The sequence below is a fragment of the Petaurus breviceps genome, unplaced genomic scaffold (assembly GCF_028583685.1).
Source record: "Petaurus breviceps papuanus isolate PSGF00001 unplaced genomic scaffold, PetGlider_PUasm1.0 90847, whole genome shotgun sequence".
Lineage (NCBI taxonomy): Eukaryota > Metazoa > Chordata > Mammalia > Diprotodontia > Petauridae > Petaurus > Petaurus breviceps.
The window spans coordinates 267880-282948 of record NW_027187360.1 but is presented as its reverse complement, the minus strand read 5'-3'; the positions used below and the strand labels follow the sequence as shown (position 1 = coordinate 282948).

At 44.0% G+C, this 15069-nt stretch overlaps 1 protein-coding gene across 1 annotated transcript; it reads left to right on the top strand.

The window, feature by feature from the left end:
• The first annotated feature begins 7568 nt into the window (after positions 1–7568).
• OCSTAMP (osteoclast stimulatory transmembrane protein) lies at positions 7569–14492 on the top strand. The gene is made up of 4 exons (XM_069072309.1): positions 7569–7612; positions 10777–11779; positions 12807–13143; positions 14479–14492. Exons 1-4 carry the CDS (start codon positions 7569–7571, stop codon positions 14490–14492), a joined length of 1398 nt encoding a protein of 465 aa, XP_068928410.1.
• Positions 14493–15069: the final 577 nt, after the last annotated feature.

Here is a 15069-nt window from a genome sequence, read left to right as displayed (position 1 = left end):
TTCCTTCCTTCCTTCCTTCCTTCCTTCCTTCCTTCCTTCCTTCCTTCCTTCCTTCCTTCTCCCTTCTACAAGTATTTATGGAGAGCTTATTATATGCAAAGCTCTACACTGGGCACCATGGCTGTCCTCATAGAACCCACAACCAGTCTAAGTGAGACAAGTCTCACATACATGGAAAAGTAATAAACAGTCTTAGGTGGCATGTGGGTGGGACACAGAAGTCAAGTGCAGAGTTCAGGTAAGGAAAAGATCATTAACACTTGGGGTAATCAGGGAAAATTTCCTGAAGTAAGTAAAATTTGAGTTTGGTCTTGAAGGATGTATAAGATTTTTCTATATAGAGAGAAATAAAAGGGCATTCTAGGCAGGGGAAATAGCATAAACAATGACTGGAATAAGAAGTTATGTTTAGGGAACAAGGAAGCCAGTTTGATTGAAGAGGAGAGGATCAGTGGGAAATAGGAAAGGTATGTTGTGACCAGACTGTGAATGGCCTTGAATGCCAGAATGAAGAATTTGGCCTTCATCTTCTAGGTCATTTGGAGGCATGGAGAACTTTGAGCAGGGAAGGGATTTGATGGAAATATAGGATTTTCAGAAGATGACTCCTACAATGTGTGTAGAATGGAAGGAAGGGAGACATCAGAGACCAAAAGACTGGTCCGGATGAGCTGTGATTATAGAAGGAACCGAGGTCATATGACCTAGTTTCATCTTACAACTGGGAGAAATTAAGACCCAGAGAAGGACAGTGATTTACCCAATGTCACTCAGCAAATCAATAGCAGATGAAAACCATGATCATGATTATTGTAGCTTAGAGTGCCCCTGTTTCAGGGCAACTTCTTGTCTGGTACACCAACCACAACTTCCTTCTGCCTTGATTCTCAGGGCAGGTGATTGAATAGGGAGTTTGGGAACAGACTGACTGAACAAGAATTCAAGATTTCATGGGACTTTTTAGGTGAAAGGGAGCTTAGGGGCCATCTAATCCAATCTCAACCGAACCAAGCATCCCCTCCACAATATACAGTGGTAAATTAGCACCTACTTGAAGACTTCCATTGATAGAGAGCTCATTACCTATTGAGGTGGCCTATTTAATTTCTGGGTACTTTTAAGGCTTAGGAAGTTTTTTCCCTGCATCAAGTCAGAATCTGCATCTCTGTGATATCTACCCATCACTCCTATTACTTGTCCTCCAGGAGCAAGCAGAACCAGTATGATCCCTCTTCTCCATAACAGTCCTTCAAATATTTGAAGACGGATAACATATCACGCCAGGTCTTTAATTTTTTTCTCAAATGCTTTATTAACTTATGGTTTATATCATTCATTTCTGCCAGATTTTGAGTTACAAATTTTCTCCCCATTTTTCCCCTACCCACAACCCCAAAATAGCAGTTCTACAGGATATCCCCTCCTCCAATCTGCTCTCCCATATTTTCTCCCAAACCACTTTCAACTTTTCCAGTGGATCTCTATGCCCCAGTGCCTGTATATCTTATTTCCCAATTACATGTAAGATAGTATTAATAATAGTGTATACACACACACACACACACACACACATATATATATACATATATATTTGAATATTTGATTTAAAACTTTCAATTCCAGATTCATTCCCTTCCTCCCTTGTCACCCCACCCTTACTGGGAAGATAAGCAGTTCAGTGTAGGTTGTACATGTGTGGCTAATGCACGACACTAACATAGTAGATATATTGTAAGACACTGACTATATTACCTTCCCTCCTATCCCACCTCCCACTTGTTCTGTTCTCTACTTTGATCCCGTCCCTTTTCAAAAGTGGGTGCTTCCAACTTCTCTCCCCCCCAGCCTGCCCTCCCTTCTATCATCCCCCTCTCATCCCCTTCCCCCCCTATTCTCCTGGAGGGTGAGATACTCTATTTAGTGTGTATTTCACTCCTTCCTCAAGCCAGATTCAATGGGAATAAAGTTGACCCATTCCCTTTTGCCTTCTTATTCTTCCCCTGCATTGTAACCATTTTCCCTTGCCTCTTCTATATGAGATAGTTTACCCCAATCTGTCTGTCCCCATCTCCTCTCATTATATTCCTCTCACCTCTAAATTTCACCATTTAAGTATCATCCTTCCCTTAAATTGGTCCTGTGCCCTCTATCTATGCATACCTGTAAACATATATACACACATTCACATATGTATTCACATACCCTCATATATAGACATATGTATATTTCTAATCCCTTCAACTACTGAGAAAAGTTTCATAAGTTACAATTATTGTTTTTCCATGTAGGAATGTTAATAGTTCAACTTTCATAAATTCCTTATGATTTCTTTTCCCTGTTTACCTTCTCATGCTTCTCTTGCTTCTTGTATCTGAATGTCAAATTTTCTATTTAACTCTGGTTTTTCCATAAAGAATGCTTGAAAGTCATCTATTCCACTGAATGACCATATTTTCCCCTGAAACATGATACTCAGTTTTGCTGGGTAGGTGACTCTTGGTTTTAATCCCAGCTCCCTTGATCTCTGGAATATCACATTCCAAGCCCTTCGATCCCTCAGGGTAGAAGCTGCCAGATCCTGGGTTATCCTGATTGTGTTCCACAATATTCAAATTGTTTCTTCCTGGATGTTTGTAATATTCTCTCCTTAATCTGGGAATTCTGAAACCTGGCTATAATATTCCTAGGAGTTTTCTTTTTGGGATCTTTTTCAGGAGGTGATTGGTGGATTCTTTCAACCTCTATTTTTGGCCTCTGGTACTAAAACATTAGGGCAGTTCTGTTTGAGAACTTCCTGGAGGATGCTTTCTAGGTTCTTACTTTGGTCATGGCTTTCAGGTAGCACAATAATTTTTAAATTATCTCTCCTAGATCTATTTTCCAGGTCAGTGGTTTTTCCCATGAGATATTTCACATTGTCTTCTATTCTTTCATTTGTTTGGATCTGTTTAACAGCATCTTGATTTCTCATAAAGTCATCATCTTCCATTTGCTCCAATATAATTCTGAAGCAATGATTCTCCTCAGTGAGCTTTTGAGATTCTTTTTCCATCTGGCAAATTTGGCTTTTTAAGGCATTCTTCTCCTCATTGCCTTTTTGAGCCTCCTTTGCCATTTGAGTCAGTCTGTTTTTTAAGGTATTATTTTCCTCAGTCAGGCTGTTGACTCTCATTTCATAATTTTCTTGCATTGTTCTCATTTCTCTTCCCAATTTTTCCTCCACTTCTCTTATCTGCTTCTTAAGGTCCTCTATGGCTTGTAACCAGCTCATATTTTCCTTTGAAGCTTTTGGTGCAGGAGTTCTGACTTTACTGTTTTCCTCCTGTTCTACGCCTTGCTCCTTCTTGTCCCCAAAATAGGAGTGTGATGTTGAAATCTTCTGTCTATTTTGTTTCCTTTGCCTGCTCAATTTGCCACTCAATTACTTGACTTTTGGGCTTTTTGCCACAGTAGGACTCTGCCACCAGACAGGGGAACTTTCGTCCAAAACGCTGGGGTTTTCTCAGCTGCCGGAGGTATTAGATGGGTGCCCTCTCTGAGGTGTCCACATGCTCTGGCAAGTTGGACACACCCCAGGACCTCCACCCTCGACTGCAATCTAGATCAAAGCAGGTTAAAGCAAGAGTGATTACCCCTCAGACTGGTGCTTGGTCCCCCTACACTCTGCAGGCCAGGAGCTGAAGCCACCACATGGCGCTGGCTACCCTGGGGGTAAAAGCCATGCACTCCCACTTACTGGTCCCAAAGTCCAGACTGTACTGGCCTCTCACCTTGTCCTTTGCATCTATGTGTTGATAAATCTGGAAACTTTCACCACTGCTGCTGATCTGGGGTCTCTCTGGCTGGCAGCTGATCAGGCCCACCCTGGGGCTAAAGCCTCAGTGTGGTGCTGGGCCCAGCTCCCAGAGCAGTGTGCTGGATTCCTGCTGGCCTGCCGGGCTGTCCTCAGCTCCAAAGTTTATTTAGAGTCCCCTTTTTACATGGATTGGGGAAGGTGGAAGCCGGAGCCACGGGAAGGTCGTGCTTCTACTTCACCATCTTGGCTCTGCCTGTTTATATGAAATAGTTTACCCCATTCTGTCTCTCCCCATTTCCTCTCATTATATTCCTCTCTCACCTCTTAATTTCACCTTTTAAGTATCATCCCTTCCTATTAAATTGGTCCTGTACTCTCTATTTATGTATACCTGTAAACATATATACACACATTCATATATGTATTCATACACCCATATACCCTCCTATATAGACATATATATATATATATATATATATATATATATATATATATATATTCCCTTCAACTATTTTCATACTGAGAAAAGTTTCATCAGTTACAATGATCATTTTTCCATGTAGGAATGTAAATAATTCAACTTTGATAAGTTCCTTATGATTTCTTTTCCCTGTTTACCTTCTCATGCTTCTCTTGCTTCTTGTACCTGAAAGTCAAATTTTCTATTCAACTCTGGTTTTTTCATCAAGAATGTTTGAAAGTCCTCTATTCCACTGAACGACCATATTTTCCCCTGAAACGTGATACTCAGTTTTGCTGGGTAGGTGATTCTTGGTTTTAATCCCAGCTCCTTTGACCTCTGGAATATCATATGACAAGCCCTTCGATCCCTCAGTGTAGAATCTGCCAGATCCTGGGTTATCCTGATTGTGTTTCCACAATATTCAAATTGTTTCTTCCTGGCCGCTTGTAATATTCTCTCCTTGATCTGAGAATTTCAGAACCTGGCTGTAATATTCCTAGGAGTTTTCTTTTTGGGATCTTTTTCAGGAGATGATTGGTGGATTCTTTCAAGCTCCGTTTTGCCCTCTGGTTCTAAAGCATCAGGGCAGTTTTCCTTGAGAATTTCTTGGAGGATGACTTTTAGATTTTTTTCTTTGATCATGGCTTCCAGGTAGTCCAATAATTTTTTAGTTATCTCTCCTGGACCTATTTTCCAGGTCAGTGGCTTTTCCAATGAGATATTTCACATTGCCTTCTATTCTTTCATTTGTTTGGATCTGTTTAACAGCATCTTGATTTCTCATAATTTCATAGTTCTCATAATTTCCCACTAGCTTCCATTTGCTCCAATCTAATTCTGAAGCAATGATTCTCCTCAGTGAGCTTTTGAGATTCTTTTTCCATCTGGCAAATTTGGCTTTATTGCCTTTTTGAGCCTCTTTTGCCATTTGAGTTAGTCTATTTTTAAGGTATTGTTTTCCTCAGTCAGGCTGTTGACTCTCATTTCATAATTTTCTTGCATCGTTTTCATTTCTCTTCCAAATTTTTCCTCCACTTCTCTTATTTGCTTCTTAAGGTCCTCTGTGGCCTGTAACCATATCATATTTTTCTTTGAAGCTTTTGGTACAGGAGTTCTGACTTCACTGTCTTCCTCCTGTTCCATGCTTTGATCCTTTTTGTTACCAAAATAGTGTAAAGTTGGGTTGCTCTGTTTATTTTGCTTCCTTTGCCTGGTCATGTTGCCACTCAATCACTTGACCCCTGGGCTTTTTGCCACAGTGGGACTCTGCCATCAGGCAGGGGAGCTTTGTCCCAAACACTGGAGTTTTCTCAGCTGCCAAAGGTATTAGCTGGGTGCCCTCTCTGAAGCCTCCACATGCTCTGGCAAGCTGGTTGTACACCCTAGGACCTCCACCCTAGACCACAATCCAGATCCAAGCAGGTTAAAGCAAGAGCGATTACCCCTCAGACTGGTTGCTTGGTCCCCCTACACTCTGAAGACCAGGAGCTGACACTGCCATTTGGGGGTAGCTGCATGGCCTAGGGAACTCAGTGGCTTGTAGCCCTGGGGGCAAAGGCCCACTGCACTCCCAACTACTGGATCCCAAAGTCCACACTGCACTGACCTCTCACTTTGTCCTTCACATCTATGTGCTGATAATTTTGGAAATTGCCATAGCTGCTGGTGATCTGAAGTCCCTCCAGCCGGTGGTTGGTCAGGCCCTCCCTGGGGCTAAAACTTCCGGCTCTCTTGGGGCTGGGGTTGGCTCCCAGAGCACTATGCCAGCCACTTGCTGCTGGTCTGCTGGACTGTCCTCAGCAGGAGGTTAGCTTCTTTGTGTCATTTTGTGGGTTCTGTAGCTCCAAAGTTTGTTCAGAGTCCCCTTTTACATGAATTGGTTCCCAGGTCTTTTAGAAAGACAAATCCACGCAGGAGTAGACCTTCAGAGAGGCCAAGGAGACACCTGTAGGAGGAACTATGCTCAAGAGACTATAAAACTGTGTATAAATACAACTACTAGGTCTGTATCTCACAGATGAAAAAAAAGGGGGAAAAGGACCTGGATGTCCAAACATATTTATAGCAGCTCTTTTTGGGGTGGCAAAGAATTGGAAATGGAGGGGATGCCAATCAATTGGGGAATGGATAAGTAAGTTACAGTTTATGAGTGTGGTGAGTTCTACTGTGCCATAAGAAATGATGAGGGGAGGGGTGGCCAGGTGGCTCAGCGAGTAAGAGCACCAGCCCCCAGTGTCGGGATAACCTGGGATCGAATCTGGGCTCAGATACTTAGCACCACTCCCAGAAATAACTGGCTGTGTAACCTTGAGCAAGTTGCTTAACCCCAATTGCTTAAAAAATGTGGTTTTTGGGGTGGCTAGGTGGCTCAGTGGGTCAAGTGCAGGCCCCATAGTCAAGAGTACCTGAGTTCGATTCCGGCCTCAGAACCAACACCCACACAAAAAAAAACCTAGCCGTGTAACCTTGGGCAAGTTACTTAACCCCAATTGCCCTCCAAAAGGCAAAAAAAAAAAGAGAGAAATGATGAGGGGGTTTTGGGGTGGTGAGAGGGGAGGGAGGGGAAGAAAATTTGGAACTCAAAAATCTCATGGAAGTGAATGCTGAAAACTAAAAATTAATTAATATTAAAAAAGAGAAATTACAAGGGGGATGGTTTCAAAAAAATTGAGAAGACTTGTATGGACTGATACAAAGTAAAATGAGCATCACTAGGCAAACTTTGTAAACAGTAACAGCAATATTGTAATGATGTTCAACTGCGAAAGACTCATCTGATCAATACAATGATCCAAGACTCGTGATGAAAAATGTTATCCACCTTCACACAGAGAATTCATGAACCCTGGATACAGATTCAAACATACTTTTTTTTTTACAATGAGGCTAATAAAAAATGTGTTTTGCATGACTTCACATGTATAATAGATATATTGCTTGCCTTTTCAATGAGGAGGGGAGGGGATTAAGGGAGGGAGAGAATTTGGAACTCAAAAATTTTTTAAATGTTTTAAAAATTATTTTTAAAAAATCCTATGTTCTCTGACAGAAGTCTTAAGAAGTTTATAGTTCTTCATTCCCACTGTGCCCCACCAAACCCATCCCTCCTCCTACCCAATGCCTGGTAATGTCAAACAGGTCATACACCATCGGGCGGGGGAGGGAACCATTTTTAAAGGTCCCCAAAGAGGAAGTGGTTAATTTTCCCACATCCCAGCTGATCAGTTCCACACACATCTGCACTTCCTCTTCTGCTAAGGCACCTACCAATCTTCTGTCTGATATGTGGACAAGTATTATTCTAGGAGCATGAGAAATCTACAGGAGACTGAGGAGCAGCTGGTCAGAATGGGGTAGGTTGGAGTGTGGGCATGGGAGGTTTGGACTACAGGACAATGGCCCACCAGGTGCCCCTCTGGAGCTGTTCCTAGACAGAGGTGAAATCCATAGATTCCTGCTTGGTGGTTTGTGGTTTGATATTCCAAGGTCGCAGTAGCCTAAAGTATCATTCCCCTCAGCTGGCCAGGACATTGTCATCCCCTTCTACCTGACCAAAAGCAACTATCCTCAGAGGCATCTTGAGAGCCTCTTATAAAATGAACATAGTTTACCTGGGGAATGAGGGGGTTCTGGGTGGGAAGTTCTTCTACTCATGACCACAGTGACAGAATTGTCATATTGGTCTGAAACCTTAAAATGAAATCTCTTTGAAAGGAAAATGTGTGTGTGTGTGTATGTGTGTGGAGAAATTTTAAAATGAGACCAATAATAGGCCACAGTTCAAGTATTATCTAAGCTATATTTGGGCAAAAGTACAGCCTACATTTGGAGCAACAGGGTATTTTATCAGATTGGTTCCCTGTCCCCTTAGAAAGCAGAAGAACATAATTGTGACCCAGGGGGCCAGGGGAAGGGAGAAGATGTAAGGGAAGGACATTGTAGCATTGAGGATACCTGTCAAAAGAAGGCCATTCCTGGATGAGAGGAGACAGATGCATTACCTGACTACATGTCAACAGGACATTTGAAATTGACCTTTGAGGGGAGTGAGGCTCCATGCCCTATTCTGAAGATGGGAACACTGAGGGCCTGTCAGTGGTAGAAAGGGTGGTTTATGGTGTTGGGTCAGAGTCAGAGATTCCTAGGTCTTGGGCTGCCCCTGAGAGAATGTCAGCTCCCTATGAACATGGGGGGAGATGAGGGCAGCATAGGTATAGTCATAAAGGACAGGTGGGTTCTGCTATTGGGATACATCAACACTTCCTGGAGTTCAGGCTCCTTGTCTGGAAATTAAAGACAATAATCCTCCCCACCCAGGATGACCTCCCAAGGCAGTTTGTGGAAAGGTTTAAATGGAATCACAGAATTAGAAGGAACTTAGGACTTCAGAGCACAGAAGGTCAGAGCTGGGAGGAAACTGAGACCTTAGAGCATAAGACATCAGAGCTTGGAGTGAGAAGGATCCCATTAGATCTCAGAACCCAATATTGGAGCTGGGAGGAAACAAACTTTAGAGCAGAGATGATCCGAACCAAGAAAGACTTAAACCACTGACTATCAGATCTGGAAGGACCTTAGACCTTGGGACAGAGATGATCAGAAGTGAGAAGGATAATAGATCTTAGAACACAGGATAGCAGAGCTGGGAAGGGCTTTAGATGTTCGAGATGATCAGAACTGAGAAGGCCTTGAACCTTAGAACATAGTATCATAGCTGGGAGAGACCTTAGGGCATAGATCAGAGATGATTAGACTTAAGAAAAACTTGGACCTTAGAACATGGAATTAGGAGGGACTGTGAGCCTTTAAATATAAGTAAAATGCATTTTATAAATTATAAAGCATTGTCCCTATATTCAGCATTACTATGATCATCTCCAATTCATAATAAAAGCAGGCCTGTGATTGGTCCACCCACACAACACCCACCCCAACAGCAGGCCCTGTTTCCCAGACTATAAGTCACTTCCAAATCCCCTTATATGGTCATGTGAAGAAATGACTTTCTACTTGGAGTTAGGGCTCCTCCCTGGGCAGCAGGAGAGCCAGAGGGCCAGAGGATGGGGGCAGCAAGCTAACCAGGGATGATGAAAATCACAATTTCTCCACCCTGAGTGTTAACAAAGCACTTTCTTCATGCTAGCTTTAGGGGATAGAAGAGGCTGCCTTCTAGGTGACTCTGAGGATGGTTGTTTCAGGTCAGGCCAGAAGGGGACTTGGTCAGCTGAGAGGAGTGATATTTTAGTCTAGTTTTACAGGAAAAGAAGTTGAGATTGAGACAGGACATGCCTAAGGTAACATAATCATTAAATATTACAGCCAAAATCAAATTCAGGTCTCCTAGGTACTTTGCTATGGGTTTCCTCATTGAGAGCAAAGATGGAGAAAGGGGGGGGGTGGTGGAGTGGGCTAAGTGACACAATGAATAGAGTACCAGCCCTGGAGTTGGGAGGACCTGAGTTCAAATCCAGCCTCAGACACTTAACACTTACAAGCTGTATGACCTCTGTCAAGTCACTTATCCCAATTGCGCTGCCTTCCCCCCTCCAAAAAAAAAAGATGGAGAAGGGGAAGTGAGGGTCTGGAGACCAAAGGAGAGGGCATTGGCTAGGGGAGAGGGCTTTTCACTCATTCACTCACTTACTCATTTGTTCATTGATTTACGTGTGTAAACACATTGAAGCTGGGTCTTTCCATAACATGGTGGTTCCAGGCAAGGATTACCAATAAGCAAGTGGGCCTCAGAGTGTAGGTGAGTGGAAAGGTGGGGAAATCTAGAAAGATTGTTTGAGATCAAGTTTCAAAGGGCCTTGAATTCTAGACCATGGCACTAAGAGGCACAGTGCTATATAACAGGAAAAACAAAGTCCTCTGATTTAGAGTCTGAAGACTTTTGTTGGTAGAATGGAAAAAAACACTGGTTATAGAGTCAGGAGGTCTGGGTTTGAGTCCCCCATTACTATTGATAAGACCTTGGGCAAGTGAGCTATATGTCTAAGCCTGAGTTTCCTCATCTTTCAAATTAAGGGATTAGCCTCAATGGCCTCTGAGGTACCTTCTAGCTATCATTTTAGGAAATCTCAGCTCTGCTTTTTGTTACCTGTGTGCCTATGGTCAATTTACTCATTATTTATATAATATATATAATAAAATATATAATATTATGTATAATGTATAATATATATTTATTATATATAATCATTTATTAAGCACTTATTATGTGCTAGGTCCTGGGATGGATACAAAGGCAAAGGTAAGACAGTCCTTGTTTTCAAGGCATTTATCAGAGGAGAAAACATGTGCAAACATAGGGATACACAAGTTATCCATATCATAGATATAGGGTAACTCCGGGTGGGGAAAAGTACTAGCAGCTAGGTCATAATCTCTCTGGGCCTCAGTTTCTCTCTTTATAAAATGGGGGTGGGGTCTCTAAGATTCCTCCCAGTCTTAAATTTCATGATCTTATGACTCCTCTTGAGCTCACAGAGGTTTTCTCCTGGTCTCCCCCATGCAGGAGGTGGCTTTGGCATTTGGGGCTCCCGAAGATGCAGGCATTGTTGCTGGTAGCCTGGGAGGTGTATTCGAAGCCTGTCCCAGCCAGCTGCGGGCAGCTGTTAATTCAGCTTCTGCTGTGTGCTCTCATCGCTGGGGCTGCCAGTGGACTCGCCTACAACTGGTTGGCTGCCTCCCTGATGTACCCAGTAAGGACCTCTGTGACAGGAGCCACAGCTTGTGGCTTCTTGCTTTTGCTGGTCCTGGGTCTAGTCCATCCAGCTCGGTGTCTGCTTGCTATCACCTTGCCCACATTAGGCACAAGGCAGGGCCGCCGCCTGCTTCTATCATCTGGTTTTGCTGAGCTGGCCACCCACGTGGTACCCAACATTCTGGCCAATGTGGGTGCTACCACCCAGGTACTGAGGTGTGTGGCCCAGGGCTCTCTGGAGAGCCTACTCAACTCTACCCACCAGTTAGAGGTGGCCACAGTGGCCTTGGACCAGGTAACTGGGCAGACAGGTGGCCAAAGATTGTCTTTTGAGACCCCCAGCAACTACTCGGCCCTCTCTCTCCAGATGCTCATGGCCACCCAGAGAGTCTACGAGGATATCTCAGCCCTGGAGGCCCTGGTCCGGGGATTGGCTCTGGTCACCAACAGGGTGCTGGCTGGAGTCTTCATCCTCTCCCTCCTGTCTGAGTCTATGTGCTACCTGAAGGGCTATCTGACCAACCTGCAGTTTGATAACCTCTATAACAGCAAACAGCTGGAGCAGCTTCTCAGAGAGAGCCAGGATGTTCCCCTCGCAGCCTCTCCACCTCTGGTCCTCAGGGTGACTGGCCTGAAGCTCTCCCGGGCTGAAATTTTCCACTGCCTCTTTCGACTAGCATTTCTGGGCATGCCCCTGGGGGCCATGGCTGTGATTGTAGCTGCAGATTACGTGGCCTTCCTTCTGGCACACACAGCAGTAGATTGGGCCCAGAAGCTGCCCACACTGCCCATCCATCTGAGCATCAAGTATGATGTAAGTAGAAGAGGAATGGAGGGCAGGGGCTGGAGGCAAAGGGCTGGTAGGCCCTTGGGTTCCTAATACAGTTTGGGAGGTGGGGTGCTTAAGGGTAGCCCTCAAGGTGATCATCTTCAACCTATACACAAACCTGCAGTTTCATAGACTGTCAGAGCTATACAAGGTCTTAAAATTTTTTTTTTGAGGCAATCAGGGTTAAGTGACTTGTCCAGGGTCACACAGCTAGTAAATGTCTGAGACCATCTTTGTACTCAGGTCTTCCTTCCTCCAGGGCCAGGGCTCTATCTACTATATTCCCCATAGCCAAGGTCTTAGAACATGATACACAGAACAGAGAACTGAAATGTTGGCATGGATAGACAGTTGGTTCTTAGAATCAAACAGGCCTATGTCTCTCCCAACTCTCAAATCGATGACCTCTTTTTTATAGAGGCCATGTGTCATTCTAGAATACAGTTGACCCTTGAACTCCCCAAAACTGGGCTGGCAGAATGTAAGCTCTTACACGTTGAACAAGTGGTAAAGGCTTGAAGTTTAGACCCCAGCCAAGCAAAGCACCTCAAAGAGCTCCCTCATCGCGGGGTTGACCACTGAGGGAGAGGGTGTCACGCATCCTTCAGGGAATCAGAGCATCATGGGTTTAGTGGTAGAAGATACTTTAGGATACAGATGTCAGAGCTATGAGGAAACTTAGAATATAGAATGTCAGAGCTGAGAGAGACTTAGAACACAGAATATTAGACCTGGAAGGGACTTTTAGAACACACAGACTGTCAGAAGTAGGGAGTACCTTAGAACATAGGATGTCAGAGATAGAAGGAACTTTAGAACATGAAACATGGAATTTTACACCTTAGAGGACCATAGGAATCTTCTATTTCCCCTCGCTTTAAAGAGAAGAAAACTGGGCAGAAAATGACTTAGTCAAGGCCACATAGCCAATTAGTTTCAGGGACTCCTTAGAAATGTTTGGGAGAAATGGCTTCTACACCCTCACCTTTGGTGTCTCCCCCGACCCTTCCAGGCCAAGTACACAGTCTTTGACTTCATCTCCTTCATCTTCAATCAGCCTTCTGAAGAGAGATCCTCGGACACCTACCAAGACACATATAAGTGGGAGCTGCGCTTTACTTCGGCCAGTTGCCAGTTGCCCCTGGTTCATCCCCCAAAATACACGGCTGCAGTGGCTGCCGGGACGCTCTTCCTCTTTGCTTCTGCCACCGTCTTCCTGGAGACTTTTGCCCGCCGGCTGGGCCACAGAGTGGCTGCCTCCTTCTTCCAGGCTCAGGAGGAGCAGAGGGTCCGATACCTGGTTGCCCGGCTCCACCAAAAGTATCAGAAGAGGCAAGTAGAACCCATACGTACCCAGTTTCCTCCTACTCATGTTCCTCAATCATCTAGTCTGGATTGGGTCTGGGACCATTCAGACAAGGAAGGAGTTGGGGATCAAGGGGTACCTTAGAATGCTCTGAGAATCTCAGGGATGCTCCCCTGGGTCACCTCCTCAGACCTTCTGGAGGACAGAGCTCCCTTTCTAGGATGTCAGATTCCTTCCACGTAGTATTTGAACCCACCTAGAACACCCAAGAACATCCAAGCTGGAAGGCAACTCAGAATGAAAGTCAGAGCTGGAATGGACCTTAAAACAAACTAATTGATCAGCAAGCCTTTAGTAAGCTCCTACTATGTTCTGGACTCAGTGCTAATCAATAGGGACATGATGACAAAAAATGAAGCAAGCCCTGCTCTCAAGGAATTTATGTTCTAATCCATCCTGCTCATTTTACAGAGGAGAAAACTAAGGGCCAGAGAAGAAAAATTCATAGGTTCAAATCTCTAGAATTAAAACCTCAAAGGCCAGCTAGGCCAACCCTGCCATTTTAGAAATTGGGTTCCATAGAGATTAATGGACTTACCCAAGGTCACAGAGATTCCAAGTGATGGTTGTGTGATTTGAATACAGGTAGATACTCTGAGTCTAGAACCAATGCTCTTCCCTCCTTAAGGAGATAGTAGCAGAGCTGGGATCAAAACCTGAGCCCTTTGGCTCCAAAATTGGGGTTCTTCTCCCTCTACCACCCTGTCTTCCCATTGCCTATTTTAGACCCGCTTGAATTCTCAAAGCCCTCTTGACTCATTTATATTTTTCTGCTTTGTTGCCTCAGAGCAGGTAACAAGGTGTGAGAAGCATGCTTGTTCTACAAAGAAAATACTCATTGTGAAGCCAGTAAAGTTATCATTCTATTTTACATTCCTTGTGAATGGGTAACTCCTTAAAGGAGTATGCTTGCTCTGGGCGGCCAGGTAGCACAGCAAGTAAGAGCACCGGCTCCAGTGTTGAGAAGACCTGGAGATTGAATCCCGGGCTCAGACACTTAGCACCCACCCAGAAACACCTGGCTGTGTAACCTTGAGCAAGTTACTTAACCCCAATTGCTTAGGAGCGGCCAGGTAGCTCAGCGAGTAAGAGCACTGGCTCCAGTGTTGGGACGACCTGGAGATCAAATCCCTGGCTCGGACACTCAGCACCACACCCAGAAATAACTGGCCGTGTAACCTTGAGCAAGTTACTTAACCCTGATTGCTTACAAACAAAAAAAAAAAAAACCAAAAGGAGTATGCTTGCTCAAACGAATGCAAGGCTATTTATACCCTGTCCCTAATTTGAATTTCCCCCCTTGCTCTCCATTGGCTAGATGCAGCCTCCTGAACCGCCCACTTCATGTTCTCCTTGATATGTTTTCCCTCTCTTGTTATGCAGCACATGTGCATTTAAATTAGCTTGCTCCTCCCTGGGGGTGTGTTGGATAATATTAAATGACTTGTTAAGCATGTGAACAAGCTTCTGACTTTTTACTTGATCAGAAGCCTGATTCTGCTAGGTCACAGCCCAGATTAGAGTCAGTCACCTCTGACCTATATCCTGTTATCACTCCTCCTGTGGAAATAGAATTCCTTCCTTTGTTTCTCACAAAGGTTTACAGTTTGACAATCTCTTCTATCTCTTCTGGTCAATTTTAACCAGGGCTCCGAGATGTTTTATTTTGTTCTTTGACCATTGGTGATTCATCTCCCCAAATCAGAGTTCCACAAGGGCAAGGTCTACATCCATTCTGTAATGGGCCACCTTACCCTGTCCAGGATGGGGATGAGCATTTAATAAATATTTATCAATGGATGTATTTATTAAATTATGTGTAAGTAGTTCTGGCTTTCATTTAAATTAAAACTGTATCTTTTAAACTTGTTATAGAGAAAGACTAATTCTAGTCTGTGTCTTGGAGAAC

What these genes read in the sequence shown, in the direction of transcription:
- OCSTAMP (XM_069072309.1), top strand. Translation starts at nt 7,569, where the DNA reads ATGAGAAATCTACAGGAGACTGAGGAGCAGCTGGTCAGAATGGG. An exon ending in GAGCAGCTGGTCAGAATGGG is followed by an intron (nt 7,613 to 10,776) that starts GTAGGTTGGAGT and finishes TCCCCCATGCAG; the next exon opens with GAGGTGGCTTTGGCATTTGG. An exon ending in ATCTGAGCATCAAGTATGAT is followed by an intron (nt 11,780 to 12,806) that starts GTAAGTAGAAGA and finishes CGACCCTTCCAG; the next exon opens with GCCAAGTACACAGTCTTTGA.